Source organism: Neovison vison, chromosome 8, assembly GCF_020171115.1.
Source record: "Neovison vison isolate M4711 chromosome 8, ASM_NN_V1, whole genome shotgun sequence".
Classification (NCBI taxonomy): Eukaryota; Metazoa; Chordata; class Mammalia; order Carnivora; family Mustelidae; genus Neogale; species Neogale vison.
In genome coordinates, this window is record NC_058098.1 from 112,158,532 (window position 1) to 112,179,768 (window position 21,237).

A 21,237-nucleotide genomic window follows, 5' to 3' on the forward strand; every position below is an offset into this window, starting at 1 on the left:
TAATTGAGCTTGAAGTCCAGAATTGTGATGCCACCAGCTTTGGTCTTCTTTTTCAATATTCCTTTGGCTATTCAGAGTCTTTTCTGGTTCCATACAAATTTTAGGATTATTTGCTTCAGCTTTGTGAAAAAGTTGATGGTATTTTGATAGGTATTGCATTGAATGTATAGATTGCTCTAGGTAGCACAGACATCTTAACAACACTTGTTCTTCCAATCCATGATCATGGAACATTTTTAACCATGGTCTGTTTTTGATAATTTTATTCCAGTGTAATTTATGGGAAATATCATGGATGTTTGCGATAGCAGTTACATATTTAGACAAATTATTTTAGAGTTTTAGCCAGGTCTTTCAAAAACCATTTCATTTTGGGGATTTATTTGCATCTAATTTGAGTTTGGTCTAGGATACCCTTTGTTTCAGTCTGAAATGCTTTTGTAAGCAGGTAATTAACGAGAGAACCACTATTAGGGAGACTACACATAAAGACACTAACAGCTTATTTAGCAAGAAATAGTAGATAGTCAGGGTTCAACAATGTTATTAGGGATCCAAGCTCTTTCCAACTTTCTGCTTCCCCTTTCTTAACTTGGGGTTTTGTTCTTAATGCTTGTTGCCTCGTGGTCGCAAGATTGCAACTAGAGCATGAGGCATCACATATGCATTCAAGACCGAAAAGAGGAAGATGCTACACCAGATGAGTTCTCTGGTATTTGTTTCTTTTATCAGAAAAGCAAAAAGTTTTCCAGAAAACCCAGTGGAGATTTGTTGCCCTGAACTAGGTCACGTGGCCAACCTCAGGGAATAAACAGCCTGGACAAGCCAATATCTGATAAAGAAGAACAGGATTGCCTGGCAATGGTTCTCTATTCTGGCGGGAGGTATTTTTAAAATTCTAGTGCCTAGGCCCCACTTCAAACCAGTTAAACCTCCCCCACGGAGGGGGAGCAGGAATCTGTATGTGCAGCCAGGAATGAGAATCACAGACTGGACCATTCAAGAGTCATTGCTAGGATTGGCACTTTGTCATCATGAGAGAAATCTGGGTTTTGTTAAAAAGAGAAGAAATAAAGAGGTCGGGTTAGGAAAGCACGTAATAGTGCCGGCCACACCCTTCAACTTACTATTAGTCCCATAACTCTATTTGAAGATTCATTCTGATGTTCCTTCTGACATTCATTCAACAGACATTTATTAAGCATCTCCTATGTGACAGGTTCTGGGGTCAAAAGATGGATAAATTCCATAACTTGGAGACTAGTGAAAGGGACGAACATGTAAGAAAAAAAAAATCCATCAAAATCCAGTATGACAAGCATGAGGAGAAGAAGAAAATGGGAAGTTGTTCAGCTTTACAACATGAAAAGTTCTGGAGCTCCATAGTCCAACCACGGAGATGACTACGGTTAATGTTGCACATTTAAAAATAGTAAATTTTATGTTATGTGATTTTTATAATGAAAAAATAGAAACAAAACAAAACCAATCTGAGAGATAAATCCTAACAGAAGAAAAAGCTAAAGAGCTCATGGAAGACAAAAGAATCTTTTTTTTTTCCTCGAGAAATTTTTTCATTCATCAAAATCTTGATGTGCATAATGATCCAACTATCTTTTTCAGTAATCATCTGTCTCTGCCCTGTGATTTCACCCTTTCTGACCTGATCTTAGGATATCAACCTTGTATAGAAAGTGATAGATAGAGGTAAACATCAGTTGCTGATTTCTGGAACACCCAGAAGACACCATCATGGGAGAGGAATCAGCAGGCCACACAGTCAGAACATCAGACCAGGGGAACTGCCAGTCTCAGAAATCTTGGAAGGGTTGAGCTTGTGCCCTTTTCCAGTTCTCTTTATAAAGAGGCAAGTATCTCATGAAGGATCCCATTCATATTTTTGAAAATATTTAAGGCATTTCTTAGCCTTTCCTTCATTTTCGCAAGCTAAACAATTCCAACTCTTTTTAACCTTTCACACAAGATTTATTTTCCTCAGGTCCTTCTTCAATTTTTCTTCCAAAACTTCTCTACTTTTTTTTTTTTAAAGATTTTATTTATTTGACAGAGCAGAGAGGCAAGCAGAGAGAGAGGAGGAAGCAGGCTCCCTGCAGAGTCGAGAGCCCGATGCGGGGCGTGATCCTGGGACCCTGGGATCATTACCTGAGCCGAAGGCAGAGGCTTTAACCCACTGAGCCACCCAGGCACCCAACTTCATGCAGTTTTCAACAAAGTTATGTGCGTCAATGTTTTTATTCTGTGTATGATCAGTTTGAAAGAGCAAATGCTGACCATATTGAGCAATATATTTAAAACATATGGGTGTCACATTGGTCTGGAATTGTTCGGGCTAACAATGGTTTCTAATTACTTGTTGTAAGTGCTCTGTCTTCTGAGGAAATCCAACTCTTCAAAACTGTCATTGTTGTTCTCAGTCCACAAAGAGTCTCTAAGTTTGTAACAGTATCTCCCCCTCTTCCAACACATACATTCTTTCACAACTTTAGAAACATGTCATTTATAAGAAGCCAAGCTCACCGCCACAGTGGAGAAGAATGCTGCCAACTTAAAGAGCATGTGTGCTCAGCCCAAAGTGTCTGGGAAATCTACACTAGGATCTACATCCAATGTAGACAACCAACATAATTACATCCAGTACAAACTACACACGATGTCCAGATAACAGATTTAAGCAATTCTGATTAATATGATTAATCCTTGTGCTAGTGAAAAGCTAGTAGTATTTTAAATGTTGCTTGAAAAACTAGAAGAAAGTGATCATCCAAAAATATAAAATTGAGACTGTTAGGCCAACCCATGATTCCCTGATTCTAATCCTCATTAGTTAACCTGCTCTGGGTTGCCTGAGATTGCAATGTCTACCAGTGATTAAATATTAAGATGCTTGGTTTATATAAAATTTGTTGTTCCAGCTGAGGGGATAAATGCAGTTGAACCCAGCTGTTGGCTGGATTTCCATCATTTGAAATTGGCCTGCCTCCCCATCGTATGTCAGGGGTGACCACACACCCCTCTCTGTACATTTCCTGGTAATAGACCGACACACTCAGGTTTCTCTTACCAGCTCTGCTCTGAGTTTCTGCTTCTGCTGAATTTTCTTAGATCAGAAACATCCACAGGCCCTGTAAATGGTGCTGCCTCTTTTCCACATCACAATACCCTGATACTACGAATCCTAAAATACCTCAGGCAAAAATCTATGTTTTGTCTATTTGTTTTACTGAAAGTTGGGATCACAGAAGAGGGTTTAATATGGTAACACCAGAAACAAATTTAAATTGAGCAGTGAATATCCTTAGAAATTCTTTAGGTACCATACAACTGGTTGGATTATCCCCACTGGCCTCAATTTACCACGCGGTTGTCCCATACATCCCTTACCTTATCAGATTTTCCCTCTCACAGTATTCTCTATCTCCTGTTGATTTTTATGCAGAGAAGTTTAGTAATTTCTATATTTCTCTGGTTGGTGACTTGAAGACTTGCTGAACTCAATCAAGGAAATTTCCTAAAAACTATTTTGTACCTAAGATAAAGCCAGCTTTTAAGATTTTTCCCAACCTGGCTACATTTAGATTTTGAAGATTTAAGATAATCTATATGGAATAAGTTAATAGGGTAACAGGGCAATAAAGCAACATATTGTGATAAAAATACAAGTATCTGCCTGTAATCTAGAAGCTCATCTAGTACCAAATAATGTCTGGCATTATGTCCTATTCTGAAGGTATTTCCTGGAGGAACCAAATGACAGCCTAACCGCATGTTGCAGGTTGCATGCTTTTATTTTGTATCTATATTGTCTGTTTAGCCAAGTAATTAATATCGTTTTAAAAATTCATAACATTAAATATAAGTATTATATTCTTTTTTTTAAGATTTTATTTATTTATTTGACAGAGATCACAAGTAGGCACAGAGGCAGGCAGAGAGAGAGAGAGAGGAGGAAGCAGCAGACTCCCCAATGAGCAGAGAGCCCCAGGACCCTGAGACCATGACCTGAGCTAAAAGCAGAGGCTTTAACCCACTAAGCCACCCAGGTGCCCCATAAGTAGTATATTCTTGATTATTAAATTTCAAGCTTTCTAAAAGAAGAGTGTTGAAAGACAAGCCTGATTATGTATGGCTATATATCAGAAAAAGGTTTTCAAGGGTGCTAAAATGTGGTTTTTTTTTTTCAAAATAGCACAAAATGTCCATGAGCAAAGAAAAATTATTTCCCCCCAACAAAAAGAAAATTAGAGAAGAAAACATATTTATATGCTTGCTTGCTCCATAGTCCACTCTCAATTCTCAAGGAGACAATGGGAAAAAAGTTGATTGAATTAAGCCAACATGCTAATAAAATCTTCAGATTCTATTCTGCCAAATACGATTCACATTAAAACAAGGTACTCTCTATTTGTATTTCTGAAGAAGTAGAATCTCTCTCTTGGTTATTTTTGTTCATTTGTAGATTACATTTGCTTGAGTTTTAAGGTGATTCTGTTTAAATTGCTACTGTTAAAACAGGCAAAATAAATGACCATCTACCAGAAAGAGTGAGTCTCACCGGAAAATGGAAGAGGGGAATATCAAAATATGGGAATCCGAGCTAGTCTGGGACATTTATGCGGTTTTCCTCATACTAAGAAATAGGAAGATTGGTAATAACAAGCCTCTAATGGAAAATAATTCATAGTAAATATACACATAAATGCAGCACAAGGAAAAGGAATATTAAAACAACAATCTGAGTGAGGTGAACATAACTGCAAGAAGAAAATAACTTGATTTTATTTAGGCAATATAGTTCATCCAAGTAAATTGAAGAAAATTGCATACTCAGTCATTTGTTCAGTCAGCTAATGTATCAAAGAAATAATTTTCATATCCTCTTCCAGCTGGGACATTATAAGGGTCTATCAGATATAAATACGGTTTTATGAGCTCAAAATATACTTAAAACAAATAAAATCACATCAAATACCCTAGTGTTTTGAAATATGCATTAAATGCATGTCTTACTTTTCCCAAAAAGCACTGGGTATACTAAAGTATATTTGTACATCAAAATAATAATGAAATAATAATTTCATTGCATAACTACATAACTAAAGCAAGATAATACATATAAAAGAATTCTCTCTCTAGATTAAGGCATGGAGATTACACCTTTTGAATTTTGAGGCTACATTAAAACTACAGTGACATAAACATTAATGAATAAATAATGTTCCACAGGCAGTACTTACATACACAATACAGTGATTTTCTGCTCAATTTCCTCTTTTCTAACTGTATATTTAAAGGAGCACCATTCAAGGTAGTTACCATGTACATATAAGTGGTTTAAATGATTACTGTGTGACCAATAGCTTTTTCTCAAATTGCTTTTGTAGTTGCAACCATAAAAATTTGTTGATTCTTTCACAATCTATACTGACTTGTTTGGAATATGTGTCCAACAGACTTCTGTGTCCATATCTGAGGTTTTACCACAATGTTGTGACTCCACTGAATTCTAAAAAATCTATAAAACCTTACAGTTACTACACTGGGTGGTGTGGGCAAAAGTTCACTGTATCCCCATGGTGTGTACAAACCTTGGGGAGATGAGTTTCAGAAGATGGAGAATTGGAGGGCCTGGGTGGCTCAGTCAGTCAAGTGTCTGCCTTCGCTCAGGTCATGATCTCAGGGTCCAGGAATCGAGCCCCGCATCAGGCTCCCTACTCAGTGCGGAGTCTGCTTCTCTCTCTCCCAGTGCTCCTCCACACGCACTTGTGTTCTCTCTTTCTCTCGCTCTCTCTCAAATAAATAAAATCTTAAAAAGAAGAAGGAGGAGGAGGAAGGGAAAGTGGAGGAGAAGGAGGAAAGAGGAGGAGAAGAAGAATGTCCTGATTTAGCAAAGATGCTCAGAGGGAGATGAAAAACCACCAACATAACAAGTGCTCACTGGGTTTCGGGGTAAGTTCATTTGTGCAACTCCATTTATTTATTAAGTGCCTACTATGTGCCAGGCCCAACTGTTTTTCTTTCCTTTCCATATATTGCACTGTGCTGTCATCCTTTATGTGTCTCTCTCAGCAATCCCGCACCATCACCATTACCACCCATTAAACTGAAAGTTTCTCCAAGGCTGGAACCTTGTTATATTAACTGATACACTAACATGGACTCAATAAATATTTATTAATGAATAAATAATAAAGGTATAAAATATATAAATAGAAGCATGCTAGAAAGGCAGCAGAGAACATTCTGGAAGATGTGGCATTCTACCTGAGCCTTAAAAAAAAGAAATGGAAGAGAAGATGATTCTAGACAAAGGAAGCAGTATAAGAAAGGCCTGGGAAAAGGAAGAGAGTGGGCATTTTGGAGAAGTTGGCAATTGGATGGGGAGAAGGGATCTGGCTCGCCACCAATCCCACTCAAATGTACCAGAACACTGGAGGTGTGAGGGCGTGGACAAACATGACATATTGAAAGGATCCTAAAGGTCATTCTGACAAGTACTCCTAGTTAAGGAACATTATTTATAAAGCACGTGGGGAGAATAAAAAGGATGCTAAGGAAAGAGGGGAAGTAGTAGGCAAAATTGTGAAGAAGTTATCTTTGGGGTCCCTTCTATCCCCTCATTTCCCTCCATTGGCCTCAATCCTCTACCCTTTTACCCATACCTCACTCATAAGGGCCCCCGTTGGTGTGGTGGTTATTACAATCTCTCCTAGCTGAGGAGGACTGCTAGGAAGTTACATTCCATTTAGTTACATTCCATCCAATTCAGCACAAATTAACTGAGAAACTACCATAGGCAAGCCAGATGTTTGTTATGGATGCTCAGATCAATGAAGTCATCCCATCCTTAAAGATCTCACAACCTAAAGCATTTGCATTTTAATATCTAAGTACATATATCAAACACTTTTTAAAAGATTTTATTTATTCATTTGAGAGAGAGAGAGAGCTGCATGAAAGCACAGGTACACTGGGGAGGAGCAGAGGGAGAGGGACAAGCAGACTCCACATTGAATGTGGAGCCTATGGGGCTTGATCCCACAACACTGAGATCATGACCTGAGCCAAAACCAAGAGTCAGTCACTTAACTGACTGAGCCACCAAGATGCCCCTATATCAAACACTTTTAAGAATTTAAGGAATTGGGCGCCTGGGTGGCTCAGTAGGTTAAGCCTCTGCCTTCAGCTCAGATCATGTGTCCTGGGATCGAGCCCCACATTGGGCTCTCTGCTCAGCAGGGAGCCTGCTCCCCCACCCCACCCCGCATCTCTCTACCTGCCTCTCTACCTGTGATCTCTGTCAAATAAATAAAATCTTTTAGAAAAAAAAAAAAAAGAATTAAAGGAATTCCAAAACATGGAGATCTTGAAGCAAATAATCACGCCCTAAATTCTTAAAATGGTCCCACTTAAAAGCATTTCTGTTGTAAAATTTTTCCTGACAACTGCCAACTTCCTACTTGTTGAATATGCAATATTAAAACAGCAAAGCTCATCTGCATATGCTAAGCATCCATAGGTGTCAGTCTTTTCTCTTTTCCAGTAGAGATATATTTTAATGAGAAGCAGAAATGATGGAGCGAAGAGTATGTGAGTAATGAGGAGAGAATTCCAGGTAACTCTCCTCTCAGAAAATCAATTATTTTCTCCCTAAACAGGCAAAACTCCAATTCTCCAATTCTTTCACCTCATCTCAAAGGCATCCTTGGAAGTGCTACGCTACAGCAAGACCCAACAGTGAGCAAATGTACCTGCCTCTGCACCCCCACCAACTACAGCAAGAGTAGCCCCTGACCTTGCTGACCAAAGGCTCCTGGGGAAAAGGCAAAGGCAAAGAAAGGCAAAGAAGAAAGGAAAAGAGGATGTAAGGGGAAGATTGTCAGGAGGACTGCAGCCTCAGCTCAGCAGTGGTTCTGTCCAGAAAGGCATATTGCTAACCATGGAGGAGTCACTTCTTCACCCACCGTGGGCAGCACCACCATAACATTACCTCTACCCACCTCTCTACCTTTATCTCTATCAAGTTTCCAACTCATATAATCATGCTCTAATAATACCTAACTGATGATGCGGCCTTCCTGTCCCTCAACCCACCCCACTCCCAGACACACATACAGTCAAATTTAGATCTGCTGCTCATACTGCCTGAAAGGCTATACCTTCCAACCCCAGAGAGAGTGAGTGATTTAACTCTTACACAACCTTCAAGGACTGGCTCAAGAATGACTTTCATCAGGAAGCTCTCCCTGCTGCCTTTCAGTGTTACCACAGCATCTTGGGTACATCCTTATTAAATCAATCATACCATTCTCAAAACCCCTTAAAGTCCAAACCCTTGCTCACTCATATTAGCATCCTCAAGGCTTAGTGCGAGGCCTGGCAGAGAGTGGGTGCCCAGTATTTACTGAACTATGTCTGGGTGCTCACCATCTTGGGGACAGAATGTAGGAAGTACTAAGGAGGTTTCATGGGTTTCCCCAGACAGACTTGAGTGTCAGGAATCCCAGAGCATAAAGAAGTTGGGATGAGCTATGTCAACTGCCAAAAGAACGAGAACATAGTCTGGAGACCAAAAAAAAAAAAAAAAGAAAAAAGAAAGGAAAAAGAAAAAAGAAAGGAAAGAAGGAAGGAAAGAATTTGTCAAAATGAAAGGATGTGAGAAGAAGTTTTAGGACTGAAATGTTGAAACACTTGTGTTGCATAATGCTGTAAGAATTTTCTTACTACTGTGCCAGTAGACCAGGAGCTGGGGTGGGGTGGGGAGGAAAAGAGGGAGACCCCTTATTTGCCTAGGTCCCTCTGGGAAGCACAGGAGAAGCACTATTTAATAGTTTCTATATGTGTTAATATAACTACATATATAACTTCTTTATAACTTCATATCACTGCAGAGCTAATGTAATGCTGTCCACTTTGTAATATGGATTCTACTCCTCCCACGTAATATTTTCATTGCCAATTCAAAATTCAAAATTTAAAAAGTCGCTTCAATACTGTTAAGAGAGACAATTAAATCAGGTGGCCTAAACTGGATGGTGCATTCATTACCTTCGTGGTAAACTTAGTAGTGCAAGAAATGTGACCTATTCCATGAACATGAAAACTTTTAGTTGGGGAATAGGAATTTCTGCTCTTGGTCATAAAGATTCCCAGCTTTGGCCCAATTCTTGGTGTAGACAGAATAGGCCTCCTTATTTTAGCAGAGTAGTGGGGCGGGAATGAGAAGAGGAGTGGAGTAAGTCTGGAGAAATAGAAGAAAGCTCATTACACTGGCCATCAAGACCAGCCTCAGTTGTGCCACTAACTATACCTTGGTCTGTCTAGGGATCAACTTCCTCAGTTTCCAAAAATAAGACAGATGGATTAGATGATATATATCCTTTTTGTAAATCCAGTAACAGATCCCAATTGTATCCCTTCCATCTGTGATTCTAAACAGTCCCACATGCCTAATCAGGGAAGTTCCAAGCAGTTAGCCAAGCCAACCCACAGGCTCCCCTCCCAGGGGACCGCACCCCCTAACCCCACCTCCGGCTCCACCCCGCCCTCCGGCCCCGGCGCACACCGCCAGGAGCGCGGGGACGCGCCGTGCGCGCGCCCCAGGCCACGTGACCCCGAGGCGCGGGGCCGCGCGGGCCGCCATGGTGGCATCGCCGACAGGTTCCGGCTGGAGCCCCACAGCGGGCGCCAGGTTTTTCTGCACCGCGGGCCGCGGCCTGGAGCCCTTCCTGATGCGGGAGGTGCGGGCGCGGCTGGCGGCCACGCAGGTGAGTCAGCCTCACTGCGCGGCCCGGCGGAAAGGAGGGCGGCCCTGCTCCCTCCGTGCCCGGGTCCGTGTAGACCCTGGAAAGCGACGCGAGTCCCCAGCTTTCAACCCCCGGACCCACCAAGGCTACGGTCCTGGGCCTCGGAGTTCTGACACATCCTTTAATTACTGCTGGAAAGAACCGCCAGTCGTTCTCCCCTCTCCTCCTATGACCGCTTATCTCACGTCTGTAGTTTTATTAAGGGGGGGGGGAGGTTGTGCGAAGTTATTTCCTAGATTCTTTAAAAGAAGGTATAGGATAGTGCCCCTGTCAGTGAGACCAGACAGAGTTAGAAGCCTTTCTCCATCCTTTACATACAAATGCTATCTTCAGGTTCGGTTACTTGAGTCCTGCCAGTTTCCCGATCACCACTGTATTTACTTCATAGGATTGTTGAGAGGATTATATGATAAAGGGTATCTCAACTACACCGTAAACACCGAGTAAATAGCAGCTAGGAAAGTAATAACAGTCTTGGAGGCCTCGCAGTCCAACTTCTGGAGGAAGTTAACAGTCGGTGATATCTAGCTGTTCCTTTCAATGAAATGAACGAGGTTTGGAACTTGCGTTTAGTTCTAGAAAATGCTGGACTGGTTTCTTGAAAGCAGAGAGAAAAGATGTAATCGAAACAGACTCCCGTAACGTGGTGGGCTCTAGATGACAGTGTGCATGATGTGTTTTTGGAAAAGGAAAACTTACTAAATGAAATTGACCACGCCACTCTAGCAACCCCTTACAGTGCAAGCCACAAAAGGATTTTCTGCAGTGAGGGAGGTGGGGGCCTGGAGGATAGAGGGGGTCGTGAAAAATGGTATCGGTTTGGGTCACAGAATTTAAGAGAATGCTGAATGTAGCTAATCTAAAAAAGCAACAATGTAAGAACTGCTGACATTAAGTAAGCGTTTAGGCTCTGTCAGGCCCATGTTCTTAGGTCTTTACTCTGTATTCACCTGCTTAATTTTCACAACAACCCTGTGAGGTAGGCTCTACATTTAACAAGAAGGAAAATGAAGCATAGGTAAGTCCAGTAAATTATTCAAGTCATGTAAAGTGGTAGACGTGGAATTTAAACCCAAGCTGCCTGAACTCAGGCATGAATATATAATCATGTCCAACCCAGGCAGGCCAGAACCTGGGTCCAGTTCCTTGGCTCCTGTGCAGCTGTTACATCATGCTGCACTGATTTGAGGGGGAAAAAAAAAAAAAAAGAATGTTAACTTAGAATTCTTAGTATGAAAAATATAAGGCTTGACCCAAATGGAGTATTTTAATTAGAAAAATTACCTTCTCTGTTTGTTCTCCATCTTCTCTAAAGACAAAATGAGACATGGGAGGACTAAAGTGTTCATCACAGAAACAACAACAACAAAAATCAGTTAATTATAGGGACAAATTTCTTGGCAATGAGAAGAATTAAATACCAAAACATTTAAGGATTTGTATTTTGATTGTGTATGTTTTAATGATAGATATGCTGGGACGCCTGGGTGGATTAGTCAGGTAAGTGTCTGCCTTCGGCTCAGGTCATGATTCTGGAGTCCTGGGACTGAGTGCCATTATTAGGCTCCCTGCTCAGTGGGGAGTCGGCTTCTCCCTCTCTCCCTCTCCCTGCTCCTTCTGACTCTCTTGCTCACTCTCTCTCTAAAATAATTAAAAATCTTTAAAAAAAAAGATAAGGATAGATATTCTTGGAAATGGAATCTGAACAAATAACCTCTGAAATTCCATCTCAGTTTCATGATCTAAACTTTGAAAAGTTAAGGCAATCCTGAAAGAATAATGATAGCATCTAACGTTTATAAAGCACTTAAAGTGTGTCAGACACTTTTATGTACATTGGATATGATTTAATCCTCAATAGAATCCTATGTGAGAGGTCATTTTCCCCTCCACTTTACAAAGAAATAAAAAGAAAACTGATTGCTACATGGTGCAGCTGGGACTTGTATCTGAAGCTTTTCTGCTTTGAAGCCTGTGTGCTTTACAACTACATTAAATTATGGTGGGATACCCTCCGGAAGCATGTAGGTTATTTCTGTAACAGCATGGAAAAGAGTGTATGTAGACTTTAGAGGCCAAAGATATGTTCAAATCTTAATCTTCTTTTATAGATTTTTAAAATTTGGGCAAAATACTCAAGTTTCTGAGCCTCACTTTCCTTGGATATAAAATGGAGATGATAATACCTACTTTAAAGATTAGAGCAGGGGTGCCTGGGTGGCTCAGTCTGTTAAGCATCTATTTTCAGCTCAGGTCAGGATCCCAGGATCTTGGGATCAAGCCCTACACTGGGCTCCCTGCTCAATGGGAAGCCTGCTTCTCCCTCTCCTGCTGCTGCTCCCCCCCGCTTGTGCGCTCTCTTTCAAATAAGTAAATATATAATCTTCAAAAAAAAAGGATTAGAGCAATCCTTGAGATAAAGATTGATAGCATGTGGAACACAATGTCTTGCAATTAATAATCAATAAATGTTCCCAAAGAATGAGTTGCACAGTAATACTTAAAATCATTCACACGGTAACAAGAGTCTGTTAGAAATTTTGGTTTGCTTCAAGAAATTGATGTAAAATCTGAATTTACAAAACAAATTAATTCAGAAGTGATTGTTTACTTTTACAAATGAATCACACCTTTCTAATCAGTGTTCTTCCAGTTTTAGTGAAAAAACATGGGGAGCTTGTTGAAAATGCGTGTCTCTAGTTACCACCTCCAAAATTGTTTCTTCCAGTAGAAAGCCCAGTCATTTGCATTTTAACTCGCAAACTCTTCCCCCGATTTAGGTGCTTCCCTGAACATGCAGCTTGCAATAGAAGATGCCTTGTGTATTCTGTTTAGCTTTTTATCCTGGAGAATTTCAAACACACACTAAAGTAGAATAGTGTCGTGAATTATCCCATACTCATCGACTGGCTGCAAGAACAATTCCAGAGTGAATTCTGCTTTAATGCTCCTCCCATTCCACCTATGTTATTTTGAAGCAAACTTAAGATAACTTCATCTGTAAATGTTTGTCTATATAGTAGTGGTCTTATCCACAGGAGCCATGTTCCAGGACCCCCAGTGAATGGCGGAGAACATGGATAATACCAACCCTACATATACTATCTTCTACTATATATACATACCCATATACATACATATAAATTGGGCACAGTAAGACATTAACAATAAATAAAATAGGACAATTATAAATATACAGTAATAAAAGTTATGTGAATGCGGTCTCTGCTCACTCTCCATCTCTCTCGAAATATCGAAATATCTTATCATTCAGTACTCACCCTTCTTGTGATGTTGTGACACGACAAAGTGCTGAGATGAAGTGAGGTGGAGGACTTTAGGCTACTATTGACTGACTTTCTGACGGTACTTCAGAAGGAGGATGGAGCTTTAGGAAGGTGATTGACGCCGGTGACCTTACGTCAGAGCGGAGGTGGTCTGCTTCCTAATCACGTGGTTGAGCGCAGTCACTGCCGGAAGCTGTAGTGCAGATCAGGGGACCATCGAGAGAACTCCTACAGCATAATATATATGGTATAATATAGGAGAGAAAACATAATGGCATGAACTGCAGTATCATCACATATAAAAATATTTTTTTAGAGATCTTATTTATTTATTTGACAGAGACAGCCAGGGAGAGCAGGAACACACGCAGAGTGTGAGAGGCAGGCTCCCAGTGGAGCAAGGAGCTCAAAGCAGAGCTGGATCCCAGGACCCCGGGATCATGACCTGGGCTGAAGGCAGACGCCTAACGACTGAGCTACCCAGGCACTTCTAAAAATGATTTCTTATCAGATATCTAGTCTGTTCAAATTTCAACTTGTCTCACTTCTGTTTTTAAGTTTGTGTATTTGGATGAGGATGCAAATAAGGATGCATTATGACTGGCTGATATTCTTTTAAGGATCTTTTATTTTTCTAAAAAAAAATTTTTTTAAGCCTGTTTTAATTTATAGATTTTCCCTTCACCTCTCTTCTTCCACCCTGCAATTTATTATTTGCTAAAGAAGCAGAGTTGTTTGTCCCATAGTCTAGAGCAAGGGTCAGACAACTTTTTCTTTAAAGGTCCAGATGAATATTTTATGATTTCGTAGGTCACATATGTGGATCACTTTGTGGTTTCTGTTACACGTTCTTTGTTGTTGTTTGTTTGTTTTTACATCCCTTTAAAAATGTAAAGACCATTCTTAGCTCAGCAGACCTCATTTTCTGACCCCTAGTCTAGAGCTATGCTATCCAATAGGATGTGGTGGCTAGAATTAAGTTAAAAACTCTCTAAGTCATATTTCAAGTGTTCAGAAGCCACATGTGGCTAGTGGTGACTGCATGGGACAGCACAGGTAATGGAACGTTTTTGTCATCATGGAAAGTTGTTGGACAGCCGTGCTAGAGTTTCCCCTGGTCTAGATATTGCCAGTTGCATCTCCATGGTGTGGTTTAACATGCTTCTCTATCCTGTTTCCTATAAATTGGGATCTTGTAAGTTGTATCTAGATTTTGGTCAGATGCAGGTTAGATTTTTTTTTTTCCTCCTCGTGGCAAACTTTATAGGTTCCTGGGTATGTTTAATAAATATTTAATTTATATTGTATAATTAGTAAAATATATTTTATATACACATGTAATATATATTTATTTTACCTGGACTACTTTTCTTTAAAGAAATATATTGGTAAAAATTAAGCTTTACTTTATAACAATGTTTAATGTATTAAATACTGTTGTTTATTATAACAATAATAGCAAGAATATTTTTAAGATAAAATCAATAAAATAGAAGTGTACCTAATGCCAGCTAGCCAGAAAGGCCCTGTCAGTGAATTAATTGGTCCTCATAAACCCATATAGCAAAGACTTTTAACTTGGGTCCAAACCTGAATAAGTCAGCCAGTTTTTTATTTTTTAGTGGGATGTTGGTGATGGAAGGTAGTGGGGTAGATCTAACCAAATAACCAGATAGTTGGATTATTTCATAGTTATTTTATTTAATGGGTAATTGGTTGGTTTGTTTGTTTGTTTTTTAAGATTTTATTTATTTATTTGAGAGAGAGACAGAGAGAGCATGAACAAGGAGAAGGTCAGAGGGAGAAGCAGACTCCGCATGGAGCTGGGAGCCCAATGCGGGACTCGATCCCAGGACTCCGGGATCATGACCTGAGCCGAAGGCAGTCATCCAACCAACTGAGCCACCCAGGCGTCCCTTAATGGGGTAATTGTATAAGGTTGATTTTTTTTTTTTAAGTGTCTCTTCATTTTTTGGAGGGAAATTTCTTGGATTTTTTAAATTAAGTAAATTGTATTTTTTCAATTCTCCTAAAATGAATCAGAAAAACTCAAGTACCACCTCAGCTCTTCACTTAGCAATTTAAAATTAATTCTAAAACAAAATGGCATCTGTAGAATTAGGAGAACTTTGATATCACATATCCTCCTATGCATTTTTACCTAGGCTTAAACTTTTAGTTTTTGTGTTAGATTTGAATGCCTGAATTTTAAAAGGAATGCAAAAACACTAACTGCTTAGATATGCTAGCTGACAACAGAACTGTTTTTACTTTGATAAAGACTGTTATTTCATCTTCAAAAGTGTTAGACATAAAACCAGCTGGTTTTAGACACTTGGTTATGATTTAATTCCAAATGGAAAAAACAGATTGTATATATAAATAAATTTTCAAATAACAAATATTAGGATGAAATATCCTAAAATGCCACATTTCTCCCCTGGGTATTGTAACTGAAATATGACCAATTATAAGCAGTAAACTAAAGAAAAAGGTTAATACCAGCTTCAGCAGTTTTTAAACTCATAAGCACCAAAACTCATTCTCCCTACTGCTTTAAGGCATAATACTCTATGTTTACCTTTGGTGGAGGTAATGCTTTCATGATATATCATTATTTGATTCTCATAGTGACTGTTTTGCAATTTAGTGAACTACTTCTGGGGCACTTGGGTAGCTCAGTGGATTAAGCCTCTGCCTTCAGCTCAGGTATGATCTCAGGGATCCTGCTTTCCCAACACCCTCCTCTCTCTGCCTGCCTCTCTGCCTACTTGTGATCTCTCTCTCTCTCTCTGTCAAATAAAATCTTCCCCAAAAAAGCAAACTACTTCTGATTAGTTGCATATTACTTGTGAAAGGAATGTAAGCCTAATGTTAATTTTTAAATAGAAAAATGCTGTTTTTGGTTTTGAAAATATATTTAGCATTTTAATGCCTCAAAACTTCTTAACGATTTGTTTCCCCAAATAAATTAAGCCTTTAGTTCCTTTTAATTAACTTGATTTTCAATCTTATTCTTTTGTTGTTCCTCCCACCTCCCCAAAATGATATTTTTAGAGGAAGAACACTGTATAAAATGTTTCCCTTCATATTCACATAAGATAAGATCTTTCTACAATTAAAAAGTACAAATTAATATCTAGATCACTGACTAGATTAAAATCACTGGTCTAGATGTTTTCATCAGTTTGCTTATAGAACTTAAATCTTAAAACCATACATTTTCAGTAAAAATATTTCATTCAGTTCCCCCACAATCTTGGCAAGATATTTCATGTCAGTTAGCTTGTTTTGTGACAGCTTTAATATCAGCTATATTTTTATGTCAGGTAGCATAAACTCTAAACTTTTAAAAGTTACTTTCTAAAACTTGTTTTCAAGTTCTAAGCATTTTGAGATTATCTATTTAGTTTTGACTTTTGTGGGAAAATGTCACTTTTGTAATGAGAAAGAAGTTCTAGAAACTAGAAGTTCTTATTTTTGTTACTCCTTATCCCCTTAAATGTTGAATCCTAAACGTTCTTCTCATTCCCTGCTTTCTCAATCTGTCTTGGTCAGCTGCACTTCTAGTACCTAAGCTGTTGCGTTTTATTTAATTTGTTTTTCCAGCTTTATTGAAATATAACTGATAAATACCATTGTGTAAATTTAAGACGTGCAACATGTTGATTTGATAAATTTCATATTGCAGATGATTAACACCATAGCATTAGCTAACACCTCCACCCAGTCACATAACTGTCATTACTTTTTTGTGGGAGAACATTTAAATCTATTAGCAACTTACAATTATATAATATAGTATTATATGCTATAATCACCACTCTGTACATTAGGTCCCCAAATCTTGTTAATCTTATAATGAAGTATTTGGGTTTTACTTGATGTCAACCTAGGGCTTCCTCTGCAGCGATTCTTTTTCATCAAGCTAGAATGGTAACCCCAAAAATTACCATCCCAAAAACTTAATTAGACCATATCAGATCAAGAGTACAAAAATACTTGGAATTCAAGTTCCCATTGGATGGGAGCTGCCTAAACACATGGGACCCTCCAAATTCCCCATTACTTCAGTTCTAGGAGATAACTTCAAACTATCTTAGTCAGCCCATGGCCACCATTAAATTAAGACAAGCCACATCCATCCTGAGCTTGAGAGAATTGGGTTGATCCCAAAAGTTTTAGGGGTCCATTGGTATTGCACACCACTTGCCATACCTCACCAGACTCTATCGTCAGTGCACTTTTTATTTTCATTTTTTCTCTGGCTTTTATAACCTATCCATCCTGTCTCCATAGCCTCTTTCTATGTGATGCATATTTCTTGCTGTTGTCTCTTTTCCAGCTCCACAGCCAAGTGTCTCATTATTGTGATCTCAGTAATCTGCTTCTTCCTCCAGCATAACAATCTATACTTAGGACTTTATGCCTCTTCTAAAGTAATTTTTTCTGCTAGCTAATTCAGTGTGTCGCAGCTTTCATCAAAAGTCTGTAATGGTTGGCCATTACCATCTGGGGTACTCAGATTTTCATGACCATTTATCAGGCTGGGCTGAGCTACACCATCCATCCACCTGACACTGTCAATCACAGAGCAAATTTTGCCATACTGACTTACAGTTTGCTTCGGCGAGCCTGTCACTCCCACCTCTGCATCTTGCCCTTTCTTTTAGAAACTCTCTTCCCAAATCACAGGGCTCTTTTCCGAGATTTTTACTAATGACGGTTCCTTATTCAGGCTCTTTATTTTACCTTGTACCTAAGGTTATCAATGCATTTATTATATTAACTTCTTTTTGTTTTCTTCTGGGTTTAATTCAAGTTATTTTCTTATAATTTTTTAACATTTTAATTTGTATGCCAGTGTGTAGGTATTAAATTATCATCCATCTTTAGGACATGTGCTGGATGCTTCCTAGTAGACCACGACGTAGGTGTTTAATAAACGCCTACTGATGATGTTAACCTTGGGCTGGTCACCTGATTTGTCCTAGGAGTGCCTGTGCATGCGCACATGCGCACATACACACACACACACACACTCTTTACAAAAGGTACCATGACATAGATTGTAATCTTGGTCACTGTTTGACTTCATACAGGTTATTTAACCTATCCAAACCTCAGTTTCATAATCTAAGAAATGGGGGTGATAAAATCTACCTTAGAAGGTTGTTATAAACAAGAGTGGGAAAATGTATTTAGAGTGCCTAGCACAGTGTCTGACAAATAGTACATATTTTAAAAATGGTTGTTTTTATTGTCCATCTAGACGCTGCGTTTTAATTCATTAAGAGCGGAAAAGGGAAGTGATTCTTGCTCTGACACAAGACTACATTAATCTTTTCTGTCTCTAGGTTGAATATATTTCAGGAAAAGTTTTCTTTACCACCTGTTCTGACTTAAATATGCTGAAAAAATTAAAATCTGCAGAAAGATTATTTTTGCTGATTAAAAAGCAGTTTCCACTTAATGTTTCTTCTGTAAGTAAAGGTATGTATATGCCTGTTGCTTTTACCCCCATGATATATTGTATTCCAAAGTTTTCTGCTTGATAATTAATTTGTACACATTTTACATTTTTAAGATTCATTCATACCTGTGGGATCATTAATTATGTCTTTTTCCATATTTCCTGAATATTATCACCATATTAATTGCATTATCAGCTAATTTTTTTCGCTTTGCAATCTGCTGCCTATTTTCTGAGCCTTAGTGTCCTAAGTCACATTTCTTCCATTTTAGTTATGTTCAGACACCATCTCTAGAGATACATACAGTCAGATGCATTTATTTAGACCTAGGAGCATGTAATAATCCAGAATGCATGGCTTTGTAAATAGATCAAAACTGTCACTTTATACATTTTAACCAATGAATTATATAATTAGAAAAAATACTATGTAATAAAATCTCCTGCTTAGGGGACCTTAAATTTAAGGTTTTGAATAAATTTATACCCACTTACAAAGCATTACAGTTAAAGGGGGCTTAAGAGTTTCCCTCTCCACTTTCTAATTTTATAAATATGCTACTAAAATAATTTAAGGATTTTCCTAGAAGCAAATATCAGATACTATATTAGACATTGCCTTGAACTTTGTTTTAATCTCTGAGATCATGTAATATTGTGGTCTGTACTAAACTGTGTCTGTAAAAATACAAATGGCAAGAAGTCAAAACAGGTCAGAAAAGTTATTATACAGCAAATCCTAAGGTGTTATACCATGGGGTCAATATAATTTACTCCCAGCATTCCACACATTCTCATCTTTATAGAATACAGTAATTACTCTTGGGTCACCTTGATGAACCTTGTTCATCAAAAAAAGATTACAATGTATTGAGTGTGCTGGCAGTCCCTAAGTTATGAATGGGTTGTATATCTGAAGCATTACTTTATGAAAACTCATTTTATGATGTACGCTAATGTTGTATGGTCTAAGATAGCTTCAGAATTCATTTTCTCTGTTTCTGAGCTTTGTTTTGCAATTTATTCTGTTTTTTTAACTTAGTTTTTATAGGCAAGATCAGTGTTATATCAAAAATCAAAAATACTCTAGGTGTATGCATATATTGAAGGTATAGATACATATTATCATAGGACAAATGATCTTGCTAAAATATAAGGTAATTCTATAGGAATTTTAAAATAGTTTTGATGTTAAGTATGGAGTATAAGTAAGAACTTTATTCAGCACAATATTCTTACGTTAGATTATATAAATTCCGGATGAAGGTGAACCCACTATTCACATAGCAGTTTAGTAAAACTTATTTTAAAGAAATAAAGGTAATGGAATTTAGGGGTGATGAGTGTAATAGACTGTCTTTAAGGCTTCGGTATAGGACAAATTGGGATCTTATTTATTTAGGAAACATATTTAATGAAATGCAAAGACTTGTAAATGATGGTCCAGAGAGCTGGTTGAATGCCATTTCAGTTTGGAAAAATCTTCTTGAACTTGATGCAAAAAAGGACAAACTTTGTCAAAGAGATGCCAACCCACTAAAAAGAAAAGTAGGAGAAAATGATGTCACCAATCTTAAGAAATTAAAAACAGAACAAATGCAAGAGCTACAAGAGAGCAGGGAATGCCAACCGGAAAAGCAAATGGAAGAAGAAAGAGTGGAGCAAGGAGATTTTCTCATGAACAGAGAAAAATCTCAAGAAGCATTTCAGAATGAGGTAGTAAAAGCAGCTGATGACCCAAGCCAGAAGGACTTGACGTTCAGAGTTTCTTGTCGCTGCAGTGGAGCCATTGCAAAGACCTTTACTGCACAGGTACGCTTCCCTCCCAGGGTGAAGTTCCATTTTCTGAATTAACTACTCTGAGATTTAAAATGAGATGGCAGCCTTTCACAGAACAGCCTCAGCAGATAACCAGGCCTAATTTCATATAACTAAATCTCTTTAAAAATGTATTTTCCTTTTTAACTTTATCTCAGATACTTTAGAGTAATGGTATGCTATTCCATGTAATGACCTCCCTTTTATACTTTCTCCCCCAAAGTTTCCTTAAACTAATAGATATCCTTGACACTTGGAAATTCTAATATTTCTGTCCTAAGCTTTTTGGGTTTTTCATCAGTTCTGTGTTTATTAATTGGTTGCTCTACACTACACCTTGTATGTGTAATTGTCACCAGCACCCAGACTGCAAAAACACAAATATAACACGAAGTGTCAACGGTCTACGGGAGAGTGAACATAGTTTCCTTCAAAACACTTTATCACTTGGCCCTTACGAAGTTCAGTGATACAAGAGCACAGATCTGGGTCCTTTGGCCAGCCTTAAAATCAGGTAGACCCTAAAGATTGAGTCTAATGCTATCGTTCTGTAATTTGTCAACATACAGGATTGTAGTAGCTCAAATACTTCATCTTTCACCTTGCATCTGTTTCCTAAAAACCACAGTGATCATTTTTATCAGTTCATGGTCTGGTTATTACTAGAATCGAGATTACACATGAATAGACATCGATGCCATAGGATATGTTGGGAGTTAGAAGAGGTAAAATGCAGCCTTCTTGCCTTGAACATAAAATGCTTTTGTGTCATATTTTAATATTGTAACCCTAAGTTACCATCAGATAGTCTGACTCATACTCTTTAGTTTTTGCT

The 21,237-nt window shown here is 38.4% G+C and overlaps 1 protein-coding gene across 5 annotated transcripts in view; it reads left to right on the forward strand.

The window, feature by feature from the left end:
• The first annotated feature begins 9,656 nt into the window (after window positions 1–9,656).
• THUMPD2 (THUMP domain containing 2) overlaps window positions 9,657–21,237 on the forward strand; it is a 40,787-nt gene continuing 29,206 nt past the window's right edge. For 3 of the 5 annotated variants that reach the window (XM_044261689.1, XM_044261694.1, XM_044261693.1), the window contains exons 1-3: window positions 9,657–9,785; window positions 18,469–18,604; window positions 19,987–20,396. In XM_044261689.1, coding sequence (XP_044117624.1) covers window positions 9,660–9,785; window positions 18,469–18,604; window positions 19,987–20,396 — 672 coding nt within the window. In that variant the 5' untranslated portion in view covers window positions 9,657–9,659. Of the gene's footprint in view, window positions 9,786–15,022; window positions 15,037–18,468; window positions 18,605–19,986; window positions 20,397–21,237 lie in introns of those variants that run through there. The other 2 variants (XM_044261690.1, XM_044261692.1) reach the window with 2 other exon arrangements.